General features: G+C 35.5%; 1 protein-coding gene and 1 pseudogene across 2 annotated transcripts in view; one reads left to right on the forward strand and one right to left on the reverse strand.

Moving 5' to 3' along the window:
- Positions 1 to 17,305, forward strand: part of MAGI2 (membrane associated guanylate kinase, WW and PDZ domain containing 2) — a 1,197,465-nt gene that overhangs the window by 772,009 nt on the left and 408,151 nt on the right. For both annotated transcript variants that reach the window (XM_054725983.1, XM_054725982.1), the window contains exons 5-6: positions 67 to 277; positions 11,014 to 11,093. In XM_054725983.1, the coding sequence (XP_054581958.1) occupies positions 67 to 277; positions 11,014 to 11,093 (291 nt within the window). The remainder of the gene's footprint in view (positions 1 to 66; positions 278 to 11,013; positions 11,094 to 17,305) is intronic.
- LOC129151532 (small nucleolar RNA SNORA44) lies at positions 4,262 to 4,380 on the reverse strand (annotated as a pseudogene).

The raw sequence follows: 17,305 nt of genomic DNA on the forward strand, positions 1-17,305 counted from the left end.
TCCTCCACGCTCACCTAGAATCACTGTGGCGGGAGTGGCTAACCGCATGCTCTTGTTCTCTTGTAGAATCCAGTGAACATGAAGACAAGAGTGCAGGTGCCTCAGGGGAGACTCCCTCCCAGCCTTATCCTGCACCAGGGTACAGTCAGCCCGAGGAGCTGAAGGAGCAGATGGATGATGCAAAACCAACGAAACCTGAAGAGAATGAGGAGTCAGACCCATTGCCTGATAACTGGGAAATGGCCTATACAGAGAAGGGTGAAGTCTACTTCATTGAGTGAGTTTCAGCCCTTTCTTCGCACATTGCCATAAAGATCATAGTATATAAATCATATAGAAAATGGAGATGTAGTGAAAATAAAATAATGAATTTTATTGTTTCTGGCATTAGTTATTTTCTTTGTTAGAGAACAATGGGATAGTGCCTTCATACAGTTAAGGATCCTAAATTACAGCTGTAAGTCAAAGGATATAGTTAACAACTTCACTATAAAATGTGTTGCAATAGCGGGAGAAATGCTTACTCTATTCTTCCAAGATGCCCATGTAGTTCAAATCAAATAAGATAATCCCAAATTGTGTCAGATTGCTGGAAACTTTCACCATCATATTCAGTGATTTAAGAGGCTCTAACTATTCAGGGCAAAATGCTTGCTGGTCATAAAAGAAAATATTTTAAGCATTTGACCCTGAAGTCAGGTATCGATAAAATCATTTGTTTTTATATAGTTCATCATACCTATTTTTTTAAATCCATTCTATTTCTTGCTTACCATTTTTATGACTTGCCAAGGAAACTAAAATGCTAATCCTGAACTCCCTGGTGATATTGACCCAACCTAATATTTTCTTTTGTTTGGGACTTTTTTTTCCAAATTGAAATTTTTAATATACTTTATTAATACTGTCAAACTTTTCTTTTATCTTCTAGAAATAGAACAACTTTTTCTAAATGAACTACTAAGTTGAAGATCTTAGTACAAAATTAAATTGTTGTTGTGCATAAGATAATCACAATGTTCACTAGAAAGAATAAAAACAAATATTATAATTAAACAACTACCCTTATTCCCTCAAAGTTGTATAAGCCTCAAAAAGAAAAAAATAATATAAATTGAAGTTTTCAGTGCTGACAGTGGATAAAAATATGTAAACTCTGATTATTCAAGAAAAATATTAAAATTGGATTCCTTTTCCCAACCTGGAGTGATTTGAGACTTAAATCTCCATAGGCAGAACTCAATTGTGAAATTGAAATGTTACCACATGCCAATATTTAATTCTCACGTGAAGGCGGAAACTTTGATACATGCAGCCAAGGGAATACATAATCAGGTAATTACTTAGCGCTCTGCTTGACTCCGATATGGATGAGAAATGCAGTGTTTTGGGGGAAATGAATTACTCTCATTCACCTTTTGACAAAACTTATAAGTTTTACAAAATTAAGAATATCTTACATTAGTTTTTGGCTATTTTCAATAACCCAAAGATATCTTTTATCAATTAATTAGAAAAGAGAAAGTCCTATAGAACTTTGTAAATGTATGAAAGTATTTATATTTGAAAACATAATTTTTTATTGGTAAGCATGGAGCCATTGTAGACTGGAAGTCAAAATATAAACCCTAGAGATGAGGTCACATGTTTATGTTCAGAACAAGGAAACTGATGATATATACATTTTTATTATGTGATACAGGGGGGGATAAGGCTCTATAAAAGAAAACCAACATGGCAAGTCAATTGAAGAACAGTTTCTTTACAGTGTTTCCAGTAAAGCAATTATAAAAACCTTCCTTTTGGGATTATGAATAAACTTTTTTTTAATAGTATGAGGTGTGGAGATTGTGGAGAAGGGGATTTTGGATGACAGATGTTGTGCTAATGGTATATAGTAAATGATGAGACTTTGTCAGGATTTGGGAGAATCTACCAAAATTATTCTGTTAATATCCTAGTCAGTCATCTAGTGTCAGAATTCAAAGACAAAAAATTTAGTTTTGCTCTCAAAGTTATTGTCAAGTTGGGGTAGAAAGATGAATAGTTATAAAGTATTAATAAACAATTTCTGAATGTGTAATGCTATTCAGAGAAGGATATGCTTAGCATAGACTTAAGTCGTAAAAGGAGGCATCATACATTGATAAGGTGCAATAATATATCCTGGAAAACTTGGTAGCATGTAGATAGGGCATATCACATATAAAAACTGTAATTACAAAGACCCAGTCCCTGGATATATTACAAATAATGAGAAGTACCCTAACCTACTAGGAAAGTAGGTGTTAGTTGGTGAATCCTGTGAAACAATTGCTTAGTTTTCATTTAGCTAGATCAATGGTGTTTTTGAAAGACAGGCAGAGGGTTTTCTTTGTTTATTTATCTTCATTGTGTTGCTGCAGGGAAGGGTGAATGGGTATTAGGGCAGAAATAGGTTGAGTTGGAAAATTAAGACAAAAGAAAGAGACAATTTTATCTGTGGTGAGAAAGCTGGTGCTGGGGAGAATGCAGAAGCCTGGAGTAAAGACTGAAGTGAATGTGATGGGAAGGTGACCAATGTAGGAGGCAGGAGCAAATGGCAAGCTTGAAGAGGTTATTACACAGAATGGAGGCATCCACCACCCCAATCTTCATCATAGACCAGTTTGAGCTTCTTTCCTTCCTTCAAAAAGTTTGCATTGAATCTCAAGGATCAGTGTGATGAGCTCATGTACCACAGAGCAGGGAGGGAACAGTGTCTCATTCATCTGGTCCCTCATTTCTACACCATCACAGCCTACCCTGAAGCTTCCTTTCTCTCTGCCTGCATTTCATTCTGCTTTACTTTTCCCTGAGTGGTCTCCGATTTTCTCCTGACCACTTTCACTCTTTGCTCTGGAATGCCCCTTCCCTTCCTAACTACATTTGAAAAAATCAATATGTCAACCCACTCTCCTTGATCTGTGAGTACCTTTGCTATTGATGTCACAATGAGTTCTTCTGTGAGTAAAGTCTATACTATGATAGCTCCTTGGAACTATGTGGTAGAGCAAGACAGGGAGCTTGGTAGGGCAATAAGGACTTTCTGATGGACTAAACCATGGTGTGTCCTAGAAACTTTCAAACAAATACTATTTGTAATGTAAAAGTTTGCAACCCACACCCAACCGGTGTTGCTCACTGGTTGAGCATCAACTTATGAACCAGGAGGTCACAGCTTGATTTCCCGTTAGGGCACATGCCGGAGTTGTGTGGGCTCAATCCCCAGTAGGGGCCGTGCAGGAGGCAGCCAATCAATGTGTCTCTCACATCTATGTTTCACTCTCTCTCTGTTCCTCCCCCTTCCACTCTCTCTTTAAAAAAAAAAAAAAAAAATCAATGGAAAAAAATATTCTCAGGTGAGGATTAACAATAAAATATTGGGTTTTGAATTAAGGTAACAAGTAATTTCATTATTTTGTCTTCTATATGGTGTCTTAAAATAGTTATTGATTGACTCTGTATTGCAAAATAGTTTATATGTCTGAGCACTTTACGAGTTATACATTTAGAAAATGAGGATTTTCTTCGTTATTCTCAATACTGAACACATGGACCAACATTTCCCATACTCTTCAGAACCTCTTCCTTTGATGAATGATAAAAGGAGATTCCTTTCATCATTTACAATGATATTTAATGGGAAAAAGTGATTATCTCAGGAAGTATTTTTAAATAACAGAATTTTAACTTGTGAGTGAATGCACTCTTCCAAACACGCTTTAAAGCATTTGTAATATTTTATAGTTAGCAATTTTCAAAAGACTTTCAAATACATAATATTATTTAAAACCAGTAGTTTTGTTAACTCATAATATCATTAATAATATCTTCTAAAATAGACAGTATATAATAATTATAAATTTAAATTAGTAATAATAGTTACCACATATTGAGTGCCTATTTTTTTCATACTGTGTTCAGGTTACCTTAACAACAATAGATAATATATTAAGCATTTGCATTGTGCTCATTTAATTCTCACTTTAAGAAACAGGCTTACAGAGGCGGCTTGTTCCACCAAGAATATAACCAAGAATTGACAAAGCCAGGATGCTTTGGTTTCACTTATTTAACATGTATTTATAGGGCACACACTATGTGCTAGGAACCATTTTAAACCCAGGAAACGCAACGGTCAACAAAACGGACAAGACTGGTATCTTTCATGGAACATAGTCTGCCTCCAGGGTCCTTGTTCTTTTTTTTGTTTTTGTTTTTTGTTTTTTGTTTTTTTTTGAGATATAGGAAAGGCGAGTGGCAGCTGCAGGTATTATGCTCACCTGAGCTGTCAAAGTCTCTCCAGGTTGCTCTTGCATGCAGTTGGAGAAGGGGTCCTTGTTCTTAACCATTTTGCTGCGGTACCTACTTTACATATTTTGTATTATAACCACCCTATAAGTATTTGATGAAACCCCACTCCAGAGATGAGATTCTGAGGCACCTTTGGACAAATTAACATTCCCAAGTTCTCGTAGTTCTCTCACCCTGCAAGGCCATTGCTATTATCCCATACTCCCTCCAATATGTAAACAAACATTAGCTGAAATAAAAGTGAACTTTTATATCACAATTGGTATCATTTTGTAAGTTTCTTGGCCAGAAATTCACTACTCAAGAGGCTAAATGTTCCATAAAGAAGAGCTGCCAGAGGGTTAATCTGGATTGACATGCTTTGGGAATCTCATTAAATTACTTTTTTGTTTGCTTAGTTAGTGACATAAAAGAGATTGCCATCGGTTTGGCAGAAAACAAGGACGACAAGAACCTATTTGTTTACTACCACAATCCTGAATGGCAGTGAAGGCTGTGTCATCTTAAATAACAGATTTTTAAAAGTAGACTTTGAAACAGAAAATTACATCTGTGAAAAAATGCCATGGCAGTACATGGTTTTATAAAGCTTCATCAGGGTTGAATTTTCTTTTAAATTCTAAATTAGATACACAATTAGTCTGGTTCTTCTTATGTTACTATTTCTGTATCTTCTTAAGTTTTAAATGAATCACCAATTACCATTTTAAACAAATTTAAAGCTTTTGTTTATTAAATAGAAGTCAAAATGTTTGGGAAATTTACTGAAGAGGAAAGAATACTTAGTTTTTGATTTTTAAAATTATATAAGATATAGTCAATAAACTCTAAGTTATTGTTGGCCTACGGTTGAGTGCTACTGTTATAACCTTAATATTCACACACATCTTGAATTGTTCAATAGACTCTAAAATATTTACCTGGACCTTGTTTACCTTGTTCAAAAGATTATGCTTCATTCAGTCAAATATCAACTTCAATCTCTTATCGTTATTCTGATATAGTATATCCCAGGATGACCATACAATTCACCTATCAATTAAAGATTGAGATTTAGAATTGGCTTTTTAGAAGGATTTTAAAAATTCAACATATTTGTCATGTCTTACATTCAGTGTGTTAAGTATATTACTGTTTTTAGAGAAAATAGGGCAAAGGAAATGAGTGTATTTGATAGTAAAATTTCTTATTATATTAATAAAATTACAGTTGAGGAAAGATCGCTCAATATTTGTGTAGTAGTGAAAACATTGTTTGGATCTGGATAGCAATATAAAGGTAGGAAAGGAGAGAGGAAAAGAAAATATAAGAAAAGAGAAAGGAAAGGAGACATCTCAACATTAGGTTTGAATCGAGCCACCCTTGAGGATCCACTTATGTATACCTAAGTAACTGATGAGCAGTATGTACCCTGACTAGAAAAATATAGGGTAAATGGGGGGGATACCATTATAACTAATTTATATAGCATTATATAGGATACCATTATAACTAATTTGATAGCATTTATATTAACCTAATTATTTAGTATAGCTTCTAAGACTAATATATAGATTATATAAATGGAACAGAAAATTGAATGTTGTATTGATACCATTATAATAATATGGTCATTATTTAACAGGAAAAGAATAAAGGAAAGAGTAGATAACATAGGTATGCCATTTATATAGCTTTGCCGGAAAGCTTCAGTTAACATTACCCAAGTCTATTCCCCACAGATTGATGGGGGAAGGGACTGGACAAAGGCAGGCACATGCCCAGTAAGGTCTGAGTGACATGCTTATCTATCAGTCACACCTGGGAACAAGTCAGTGGCCAGAACAAGGCATTTGGGGAAGATTTGATATTTAAGCTCCTGAACAAAGGAGTCCCTCGCCCCCTTGCTGCTTGCAGCTGATTCCTGTTTCAGGGGGCACACTCCCCTGCATTCACCCACGTGGCTCGCAGCCATGTGGGACCCACACAATAGGTGGATGGGCCTAATCTAGCCCAATGCTACATCCGAGGCCATTCTACCATGGAGCAGACACTCTGGACACTGGCCCTAACTTTGGCTCTGGTGCACCCCCACTGCACCTTTTCAGGACCGGGTTAAGGGCAATGGGACTTTGCAACACAAGAAATATAATTCCACTCCAATAAAAACCATTCACTGCCCCGTGCAAGTCTTAGAAAATTCATTTTCTCAAGATATCACAAGAGCCACTCCACTCCCACTATTGTTGGGGAAATGAGACCCACTGATTTCTCTGGTAACAGCATGACCTATATGAAAATTTTTAGTTTTAATCCTAATAATTACTGAACTAATTTGATAGCATTTATATTAACCTAATTATTTAGTATAGCTTCTAAGACTAATATATAGATTATATAAATCAAGATTTTTCAGACTTTATTCTGGAAAGATATTCAGTCCTGAATGAAAAAAAATTTGATTTGAGTGTGATTTGAGAGAATTCATAAGGATAAAAATGTTTTCAGTGATATTATCTGTGTTTTCTCAATCACAATGTTTTTTCTCTCATCTCTATGCATATGTGATTTATTTATTTATTTATTATTATTATTATTATTATTATTATTATTATTATTTTACATATGTGTCCTTATCCCCCCATTACCCCCTACCCTCTACCCATACCCCGCCCCCCTGTTATCTGTGTCCATTGATTAGGCTCATATGTATGCACACAAGTCCTTGGTTGATCTCTCCCCCTTATGCATATGCGATTTAATATAATACCTAATAAATACAGGCCATTTAACACACAGGAACTCCATTTAGTGATTACTATCCTCAAATAGGACGTAAAGGTCTGCGTTTCTAAACCACTGGCAAAGGAACTGATTACCCTTTGAGGTTGTGAAATAAAGCACTTCAGTGTAAAAAGCAAAATGTTAGGTTTATTATGCCTCTGGTTTCGGATCATAAAAAACTTTGGACTTGGGAATTACATATATCTGGGTTTAATGCTAATGTGAGGGCTAAGCTAATATTAATACCTTTCTTTCCACCTTCCAAGTTCTTCTAGCTAGGCTAATAAAGTAACAGAGACAGATTAATAGGAGAAATCAACGTTTTAACACACATGCATGGGAATTCACATCGGCATGACAATATTAAAGACAATAAGGCAACATTGGGTATCTGAGACATTTTGGACAAAGGAAAAAGGGGAGAAGGGAAATATTTTACTTCAGAAGTGAGAATGGGTGAGGAAGAAGGGAACATACAGGGCAAACAAATTATTTTAGGCAGGCAACTCTGAAACAATGGCCTGAAGCTTTCTTGTTTACCATACTTAATTCAAATTAGGCTAAGGAGACATCCTAAGTCTCTCTTTCCTGAAGCAGGTTTCTCTGTCTGAATCTCTTGGGCAGGAAAGGGGGCAGGGTCAAAGGTTCTGAGTCTTGTTTCTTAATAAACAGCTTAAAGTCAACATCTCTAAAGGGCAGCTTCAAGGCTGTTGAGCTTTGTTTCCCTTCCCTAGCTCTTTCCCGTTCACACACTCGCTGTGTACCCTTGGGCAAGTTGCCTAGCTTCTCTCAGCCTTTGTTTCTCTGTCTGTAAAATGGAGTTAAAGATCTGTAGCCACAATCACAATCAGGTGCTGCGTGCAATGCCAGTGCAGCCCCTGATAAAGTGAGCAATCAGGACTTTCAGGACACAGCGAGAATAACATCACAATGGTGAGCTGTAACGTCAGCTGCTTTCCTTGTCGGAAGTGAAGCATTTTCTATGTGACAAGGATGCTTCCTCAGAAAATAAGATGTTCTAATTGAACCTGCTTCTCTTGACTGTTTGGAAAGGTTAAACATAAAATACACACAAATTTCTGATTTATTACAAGTCAGCTTATCACATGTCTGCAGGGACATTCTGATATGAATTTAAACTAGAATTTCAGAGTTGAACGAAATTTCACATCTTGTTTGTTCCAGTCCTCCAGATAGGCTCAACCTAGACTTTAACATTACAGAAGAATTTTGGGTAAACCATTTTAAAGGTTTTCACCCGGATTTTTTAATGTGACATTGATTGAACTTGAATAACTACCGACTTTAGTCCACTTGATCTCCCACTCTTCATGATCATCGCATTAACTTTATCTATAAAAATAGAGTAGTATATTATTATGATTTAAAATTTCTAGAAAATACTTGTTCCATTCCCCAGCTAGAAAAAAATAAAGGTGTTGTGTGATTTTTTAATGCAGCAAAGATATGTGCATTAAAAAATGTCTGCTAAAGAAACTAGTATTGAAATATAAGTTTTTGTAACATTAGTATCATGCCTTCCTGTCATTTGTGCTCCACACAACTTTGGTAGATAAAAAAACAACCACCACAAACAAACAAAAAAACACCTGTTGTCCTGCTTCTGACTCTATTCTAGCAATAAAAGTGAAAGAAAAACCATCCTCAAATCTGAATAAAGGTAGTTTGCAGATTGTGAAAAATTGCTCAATGGTCCCATTTTGTACACAGCTTTCTGCCCAATGTTTAACCCTATTTTCAAATGGAATTGTTGACATTAAAAATATATCATTTAAAGAAAGTGGGAAAGCCACTAGGTCTGTTGTCTCCCAAATGCATTAAAAATGTCCCCTTGGTAAGACACAATGAAGAAACATGTAAATTGCAAGGTTGGTAAGAGCCACTATTGAAAAATACTGTGCCGTATCTTCATGTGATGTTTAAGACAATTACTGGAGGTAACTACTACCCACATTTCTTTCAGAATCATTTCAGAGGATCAGCTAAAAATGCTGTTAACTCTAAGAGACTCAATCTGTCAAAATGTATTAAAGTGACATACCATTAATGCTAGTTCAACCTAAAAATTCATCCTGTAATGAAATGCTTTATATAAATTCAGGAAAGGTAGGAAATTCACAGTTCTCTTCTACATGAGCCAGTCTGTGAGAACCAAGGTGGTGTGATATAGAAATGGTAATTTGACTCCCTGCAGTGGCTTAGTAATGGTCCCTTAATACTTATTCACAGATGTGCTTGCTTTTGTGAACATGTCTTAGAGACCTAGAAATGACATTTCTCTGAAATGGAGGAAGGATTTGGAAGAAGGGGTGAGTGAAGAGAAGGGAAATTTTTTTTTTCCTTGCCAAGCTTCCAACATTTCTCCTAGCACAGAAAAACAAAGCCATCAACACACACACACACACACACACACACACACACACACACACACACACACACCTAAACACACACACTTTGAACTCAGGCATGTCTATAAAGAGCATTTTTTTTATTGACTTCTTCTTCTTCTTCTTTTCTTCTTTTTTTTTTTTAAATGGGAGCATCAAACACTGAACCCAGTTCTATTCTCCTCATACTCTGGAAAGTCATAACCTCCATTCATGGGCATCAAGTCTTTTGTTCAAAGGAAAAGACTGGATGATATTGACATGACTACAAATGAGGGCCAAAATGAAATTGATATCATCATTATCATTTAGACTTTCATAAAATTGTGTTCAATTATCCCTATTACCTGGCTCTAATTTATGTCTCCAAACTATTATCCACTCTTCCTTTTCCTGCTTCACTCACTGGCCTTCTGACGCTTCCTTGTATAAACCTGACACTTTTCCATACCTGTGACTTTGTTCATTCTCTTCCCGAAGCCCTCACAAATGTCACATCCTTGACATCTTGTCCATTGGTAGATGAGATCGCTTGAGACAGTTATATACAGTCAAGATTTTTAGCTCCAATGAGCAGTTATGAGCCACTGGGCAGTACTGAAGTTGTAATGTGCATAAGAATCACCTTGCCAATAATGGAGATTTTACGGACTCACCCCCAAAGGTTCTGATTTGGTAGTTCTATAACAACCCAGAATATGCAGTGCTAATAAGTCCACCAGGTGATTCTAACACCAGGTGAGTCCAGGACCTCTTTGAGAAAAACTGCTGCTCTCAGAACAACTTCCTTTGCTTTTTACATTTCTGGTAAGAGATATTCTAGAAAACATTTTTTCAAAACAAAAATGTCATTAAAATTCTTAAGTCTCAGAAATCCCATTCCAGAAGTATTAGATTATAGACATGTTTATCCCCTATTCCCCTAGCTGGGTGGAAAGTATTTACATGGGAAAAAAAGCTAAATGTGGGTTCATGAAAGTGCTATTAATAATCACTTTTTGAGAAAATGCAGGGATCCCAAGAACATGGTATAATTTGCATCACTTTTGTACTGCCTCTGCCAGCTCTATAGTTAAAGAGTAACAAAACAGCTCCTTATGAAAAGAGCAGGTTTAAGATGGAAATAATTCTTTTGCAAAACTCAGGAAACAGTACTAGAGCCTGTGAACTGCACTCCTCCAACTGGAGAATCCCGTATTTGTAATAAATTCCTTTTGCTCTGGATGAGTTCTGCATTTTCAATGAGGTGAACTTGGCAACATTCTAGTTGATTTTAATAAAAATAGCTGCTTTGAGGACAGGGAGCTGAGGTTGCCAAATTTACAGCTGCCTTGCACAATTACTCTTACACCTCCTTCAGGGCTACTTAGAACCAGTAAGCAAATTAAGTGTATCGATTGCAATTTTGTTGGACTAACCCACCCCCACCCCCTTTTTTTTTTTCTTAGGGAATAAACTTGATTCCTTTCAGTATGTGTCTGTTCAGAGTGATCTCTTTTCCTTTCAGCCATAACACAAAGACAACATCATGGCTGGATCCACGACTTGCGAAAAAGGCTAAACCTCCAGAAGAGTGCAAAGAAAATGGTAGGTTATTAAGTTTTTATGACGTTTCCGCATTGCACTTCGAGAATGCTTGTGTTTCTTAAAAGAGGGTCTCGCCTAAAGAAGCAGTAAGCTAGTTGAAACAGTTTTAAAGATGTAATATTAAATGCTCAGAGTGGAGAGAGAATGAAGTCGGCATTTCAGCATTGCCATGTGGTTTCCTTTTTCTCTCTGAGGAGGCTGTGCTGGATCTCACATCTCTGTCATCTCTGTGGGCTGTTTGACTCCTGGCCTGACTTTCCACCACCTACTAAGGACTGTTTATTTGCAATTTGTCTCTCTGAGGGCTCTGATCTTTTCACTGGAATGAAGTATGATATGTAGAGAAACAGTATTGTGAAACTATAAATAATATCTGATGTTTATGTTTTGAGACATAGTGTTCTGCTAATATTTAAGGAATCGCTGATATAAAGATCTATACATTTGGCCACTTTCCTTTAATCAGACATTGAAATAAAATAATTAATTTCATGAATGTGCTGGGTTGTCCTTAGTCTTTTCCAATTCCCATTAAGTTGCTTAAAAATGGACTATTTTCATGTATGTGAAGAATTTTTTAAAAGCAATTTTGAGTATTAGATGAATGTAAACCTTGTTTCCAAATTAGGAAATTGCACAAATGAGATCTGTTGCTGAAGATACTAATAATTTTTAAAATATACAGTGTATCTTAAAAGAGTATTTATATCTTATCTAAAATGATAAATAGCATGCTCTCCTTATGATTTATTATTTGCCTTTATCTGGCCAAATCATTAGAGCCTTATTCAGAGGCATCTATCATTGATGAATTATTAAAAGTGAAAAAAGTGTTGATATTTAAACATTTTAAAAAATCTTTTAAAAGTCAACTTTTTAAAAAATAGTCTTTAATTCCAAAAATCCTTTTGCTTTAATAGCAATTCTAGCTTTCTCAAAGAGTATCTAGAAAATATTATTTATTCCTATATTATAAGGGAACTGTTCACAGGCTAGTTATACTGAGTTAAACTTAAAAAATGGGAGTATACAATTTATGCGTACATATTTGAATGCATAAGTGTCCAGTTTTTAAAAACTATCTATGTATAATTGTGTGTTCGTAGCTATATCTATTTGCCTTCTATATCATGGTACAACTGTATGTGCTTAAATTCCATAAAGTTGTTATGTGGCCTGGACTTCTGAGCACAATTAGGTTACATCTCATTGACAATATAAAGACACGTGTTTCAAATTGTGATTGGTTATAAATGAAAATGACCTGATCTATTATATCTCTGAGTTACAATTTACTTGTGCCGCAGATGTAAAACCTTAGTATATACTAATTAAAATAAATTTAATGATTTTACAGTTCGGTGACATATTGAACTTCTCAGCTGTCTTGTTCCTTTGAGTTGCTCTTTTCATTATAAAAGCCTATTAAAGTCAAATTTTAAAATCCTGGGAGAGATGTAGGCATAACATATTGCATAATTATAATATTTTAGTGTTATCAGTTTTTCACACATTTGCACTTGTCTGTCTTCTCAGGATGGTAGATGCCTAAAATATGATGCCAGTGTCTGTGAATCACATGTCATTGAGAAACAAGTTTCAGAACACAGTCTTATAGCTCATAATGATATGTAACTGGCCAATTGCTATTTGTTTTCATTTTCTACAAAATAACTAATTCCTAGATTTTATTCCTTTTATTATTGGAATGTTTTACAATAGAAACTAACATCTAGTTCGTGACAATGCTATTGTTCCAAATATATATTTTAAGTTTTCTTGCCAAGAGAAGTGCTTTTAGGTAATACTGTTACTTCTGTTTTATTTTTCTTTTCTTGAAATAACATAGATTTAAGCTGCTTGCTCAAAATGTTGGATATGAATAGATTGATGTTGAGCCTGCTAGTTAAGACAGGCTTCTTTAGCCCTAACCGGTTTGGCTCAGTGGATAGAGCATTGGCCTGCGGACTGAAGGGTCCTGGTTTCGATTCCAGTCAAGGGCATGTACTTTGGTTGCAGGCACATCCCCAGTGGGGGGTGTGCAGGAGGCAGCTGATCAATGTTTCTCTCTCATCGATGTTTCTAACTCTCTATCCCTCTCCCTTCCTCTCTGTAAAAAAAAAATCAATAAAATATATATATATATTTTTAAAAAGACAGGCTTCTTTATAAATATCACAGTTCAGTTCAGATCAAGCAAAATTAGTAGAATATTTTCGTGAACGCTGGAATGTGTGTAAAATGCATATTAAAATTTTATAGAGGCTCAAGATAATAATATCTTTCTCCAGCAAGGATTTATCCATCCTTATTCTGCTAGGGCAATGACATGGAAGGCTAAGCATATCCCAATTCAATATGGAACTGAGCCAACATGAGATTGGGTTGAGTTCTGTTAAGACTCAATCTATCTCTGATTTGCCCCTGTTCTTGGGGTATTTGCCCACAGGGTTTAAGTAAAGGTCTGTTGCAGGTTGGCAGACATTTTCTGTAATGAGTCAAGTAGTAAATATATTAAGCTTACAGGTCATCCATTCTCTTTGCAACTCTTCACTGTTGTGCAAAAGGGGCCAAAGTCAATTTATAAATAAAGGGCCTGGATGTATTCTGATAAAACTTTGTATATGGACACAAAAATTTGAGTTTCATGTACTTTCACATCACAAAAATTTTTTTCCAACCATTTAAAAATGTTAAACTATTATTAGCTTGTGGACCACACAAAAAATAATGGCAGGCTGGATTTGGTCATGCTTCTACTTTCAATTTTTTAAAGATATGTTTTCATTTACCTTTCGATTTCTTCTTTGATCCATTGGTTTTTCAGGATTGTGTTACTTTCCACATATTTGTGAATTTTCTAATTATCCTCCTCATTGATTTCTAGTTTTATTCATTGTAGTCAGCAAAGATATGGGACATGATTTCAGTATTTCCACATTATCTAAGACATCTAAGACTTATTTTTGTGACTTAACATACAATCTACCCAGGAGAATGGTCCATGTGCACTTGAGAAGAATGAGTATTCTGCTGCAAAGGATTGAATGTACTGTAGGTATCTAAGTTCATTTGTTCTAAAGTATAGCTCAAGTCCAATATTTTCTTATTGATATGCTGTCTGGATGACCTATCTATTGTTGAAAGTAGGGTATTGAAATCCCCTACTATTATTGTATTATTGTCTTTTTCTTCCTTCATATCTATGAGTATTTGCTTAATATATTTATGTTCTTTGATGTTGGGTGCATATATATTAACAATTGTCACATTCTCTTGATTAATCTACCCCTTTGACATTATGTAATGACCTTCTTTGTCACTTGTTAAGTTTTTTACTTCAAGTCTCATTTGTCTAAATGTAACTGCCTCTTCTCTTCCTTTGGACTTTTTGAAATGGACATTTAAAATAAAGTCTTTTCTTTTTGTGGGCAGTGTCCACGTTTAGGTTTGGTATGTAGATTCTGGCCTATTTTGTAGGCTGTGTTTCCAAAAGCAATACAGTTTTCAGACCCCTTCCAGTGCTATTTTGGTCAGTTTATTTCTTCTTACTTGGAAATTCCTGGTAAATCCCTGCTGGTGCCACCTGCAAAGTGTGAAAAGTTCTTTTCTTAGTCCCACCACTAGTAGGAATGTGGACTCTGGATTTATGGGCTAGAAAAAAAATTTCCCTTGCCTATGTTCCTGCCCACCTGATGCTGGCAGGTGTAGGGCAGGAGATAGATCACCTGCTTGGGATCCATTGATGCCACCACTCCAGGTTTATTAGGCCACCACTCCTGATGGAAGATTTGTTGACGTTTCTGGCTTCTACTGATGTCACCACTGTAGGTGAAAGGGCTAGGTATGGGTGGGGGATAAGGTTGCGCCATGTCCTTGCTAGGCTCCCTTTGTCCTGGTCCTTTGGCCAGAAAGAGTAGGTTTTCTCATTTTGTTTGCTTGCTTCTTTGTTTGTATATGCCCTTTGGTGTTCCAAGCAGAATGCCTCCCTAGGACCCAGTCTAAGATATCTAAGAGATAAAAAGAAAAAACTCTTGGAACTCATTCTTCAAATCATGAGGTCCGTAGCCAATCTACTTTCTTCTTTCCATCTTTCCAGTCTTTTTGGTTGACTATTGAATTATCCCCAGGGTATTTAAAGGGGAGAAACAGGGAAAAGTAAGTTTACGCCATCTTTTCTAGGACCACATGTCTAAACATGACTTCTGATACTAAATGATTATATTACTTTAAAACTAAAGAGTATTTTCTCCTCCACTCTCTCTGTTAAATCTACCAACACTCTGTGAAGTAGGTAGAAATTTTTCACTACAATTTTTCAGATAATGATGCTATAGTCCAAAACTTTAAGGGCCTTGTTTAACAAGTGTAAGTGCAAACAAGGCTTGAATCCAGGCGACATGGGTTTAAGATGTATCTCAATGTTATGACATTGTGCAATCTGACAAGATGCTTTAGCTGGAGACATTACGCCTTAAAAATATGTTTTTAAAATGATGAAAAAATATTTTTATTTTTATTTTTTGTATTTAAAATAAATAAAATGGAACTTTTAAAATATATTCTCAATATTTTTCCTAGGCCATCCTACCTGTAAATAAACCAATCAGTATAATTTTATGATCAAAACAATTTAAATGGCATATTATTTATGTTTTTAAATTAACAGAATGAATTTAGCTCTGAAAGATACTTTTAAAATGTGTATTGATTTAAATTCTGTGTTCCTCGCTTTTAAAAAACTCACTTTAAAAAGTTCCTCACTTAAAAAAGTTCTTTTATATGCCTTCACAATTTCTAAAAGTGCTCACTACAGTTCACGTAATGTTGGCACAATTTCCCTAAGAGCTAACTGTAGGTCTCTGGCAATCATACTGTGAGGCCCAGCATTATGTATCCCTCAGTGGTTAGACCTGTTCACCAGTGCAGAAAGCAAAACAGTAAGGTGAGGCATTGCTCTAAATATTACAGACAAGTTCTTTAGAAGTGGGAAAAACATATACATATCACCAACCCTAAGCCAAGTAATTGAACATTAACTATGGCTTGCACTTGAACAAAAATAAATTTAAAAAACCTATTGCCGAGGTGAGATGATTTGACATCCCTCTTGGTACATGAAATTTTAGGGTTTCCTAAATACTATGCATCACAAAACAGTACTTTCCAAAGCTGATGATTATTTAAAAAGAAAATTTTGTATGACATAATGTATGATCATGGCCTAACCACCAAGCATCTCAAAGTGTCTGATATATATATATATTCAATGAGGCCATTCACACTTATAGTTAATGGCCTATCAATGTCACTATTAAAAATCCATATCTCAAGGAATTATATTTACAAGAGCTCAAGATTTTAATTTGTTTTTTGTGGAACCACCAGACAAAAAGAGGCAAACATTTGTCATGTTGATACTAAAATATATAAAGAACTGAAATAGATTTAAAACCACCACTTTGAAGCAGCATATCAAAATCAATGTGAAAACTTATTGATTATTATTTATTCTTGAACTTCTTTTTGGTGATGATAAGTCATGGATATTATATTAGTATCAGTTTTTGACTCTTTTTTTTTTAAAATATATCTTATTGATTTTTCACAGAGAGGAAGGGAGAGGGATAGAGAGCTAGAAACATCGATGAGAGAGAGACATCGACCAGCTGCCTCCTGCACACCCCCCACCGGGGGATGTGCCCGCAACCAATATACATGCCCTTGACCGGAATCGAACCTGGGACCCTCCAGTCCGCAGACTGACGCTCTATCCACTGAGCCAAACCGGTTTCGGCAGTTTTTGACTCTTAAGACAAAATATTGACATTTCATATTGGCTTCCCAATATTTGTTTTCATTTAATAAAAGGTCTTAGCTCTTTATTTCCATGTTATCTTTCCAGTATTAGTGGCCTTTTCCCTCTTATTCTAGTGTGTAATTCTTATACATCATAAGTCACTTCACTCCTTTTAAGATAGATTATCTACCTGAAAACAAAGCAAGTTGATCCACTTGCTCATACGACAAATATTTATTGGATAGCCTTTCTGCTAGTAGAATTGAGCTATGACCCTTGAAAAAATGCAAATAAATGCAACACCTAAACCCATTCTTCAAAGAGCTGTATAGTTGAGAAGACAAAATACTAACCTCTCCAAGCTGAGGAAAGTTTAAAATGGTGTGAGGAACATCTATCACACAAGAGGAAA

Source organism: Eptesicus fuscus, chromosome 14, assembly GCF_027574615.1.
Source record: "Eptesicus fuscus isolate TK198812 chromosome 14, DD_ASM_mEF_20220401, whole genome shotgun sequence".
NCBI classification, from domain to species: Eukaryota; Metazoa; Chordata; class Mammalia; order Chiroptera; family Vespertilionidae; genus Eptesicus; species Eptesicus fuscus.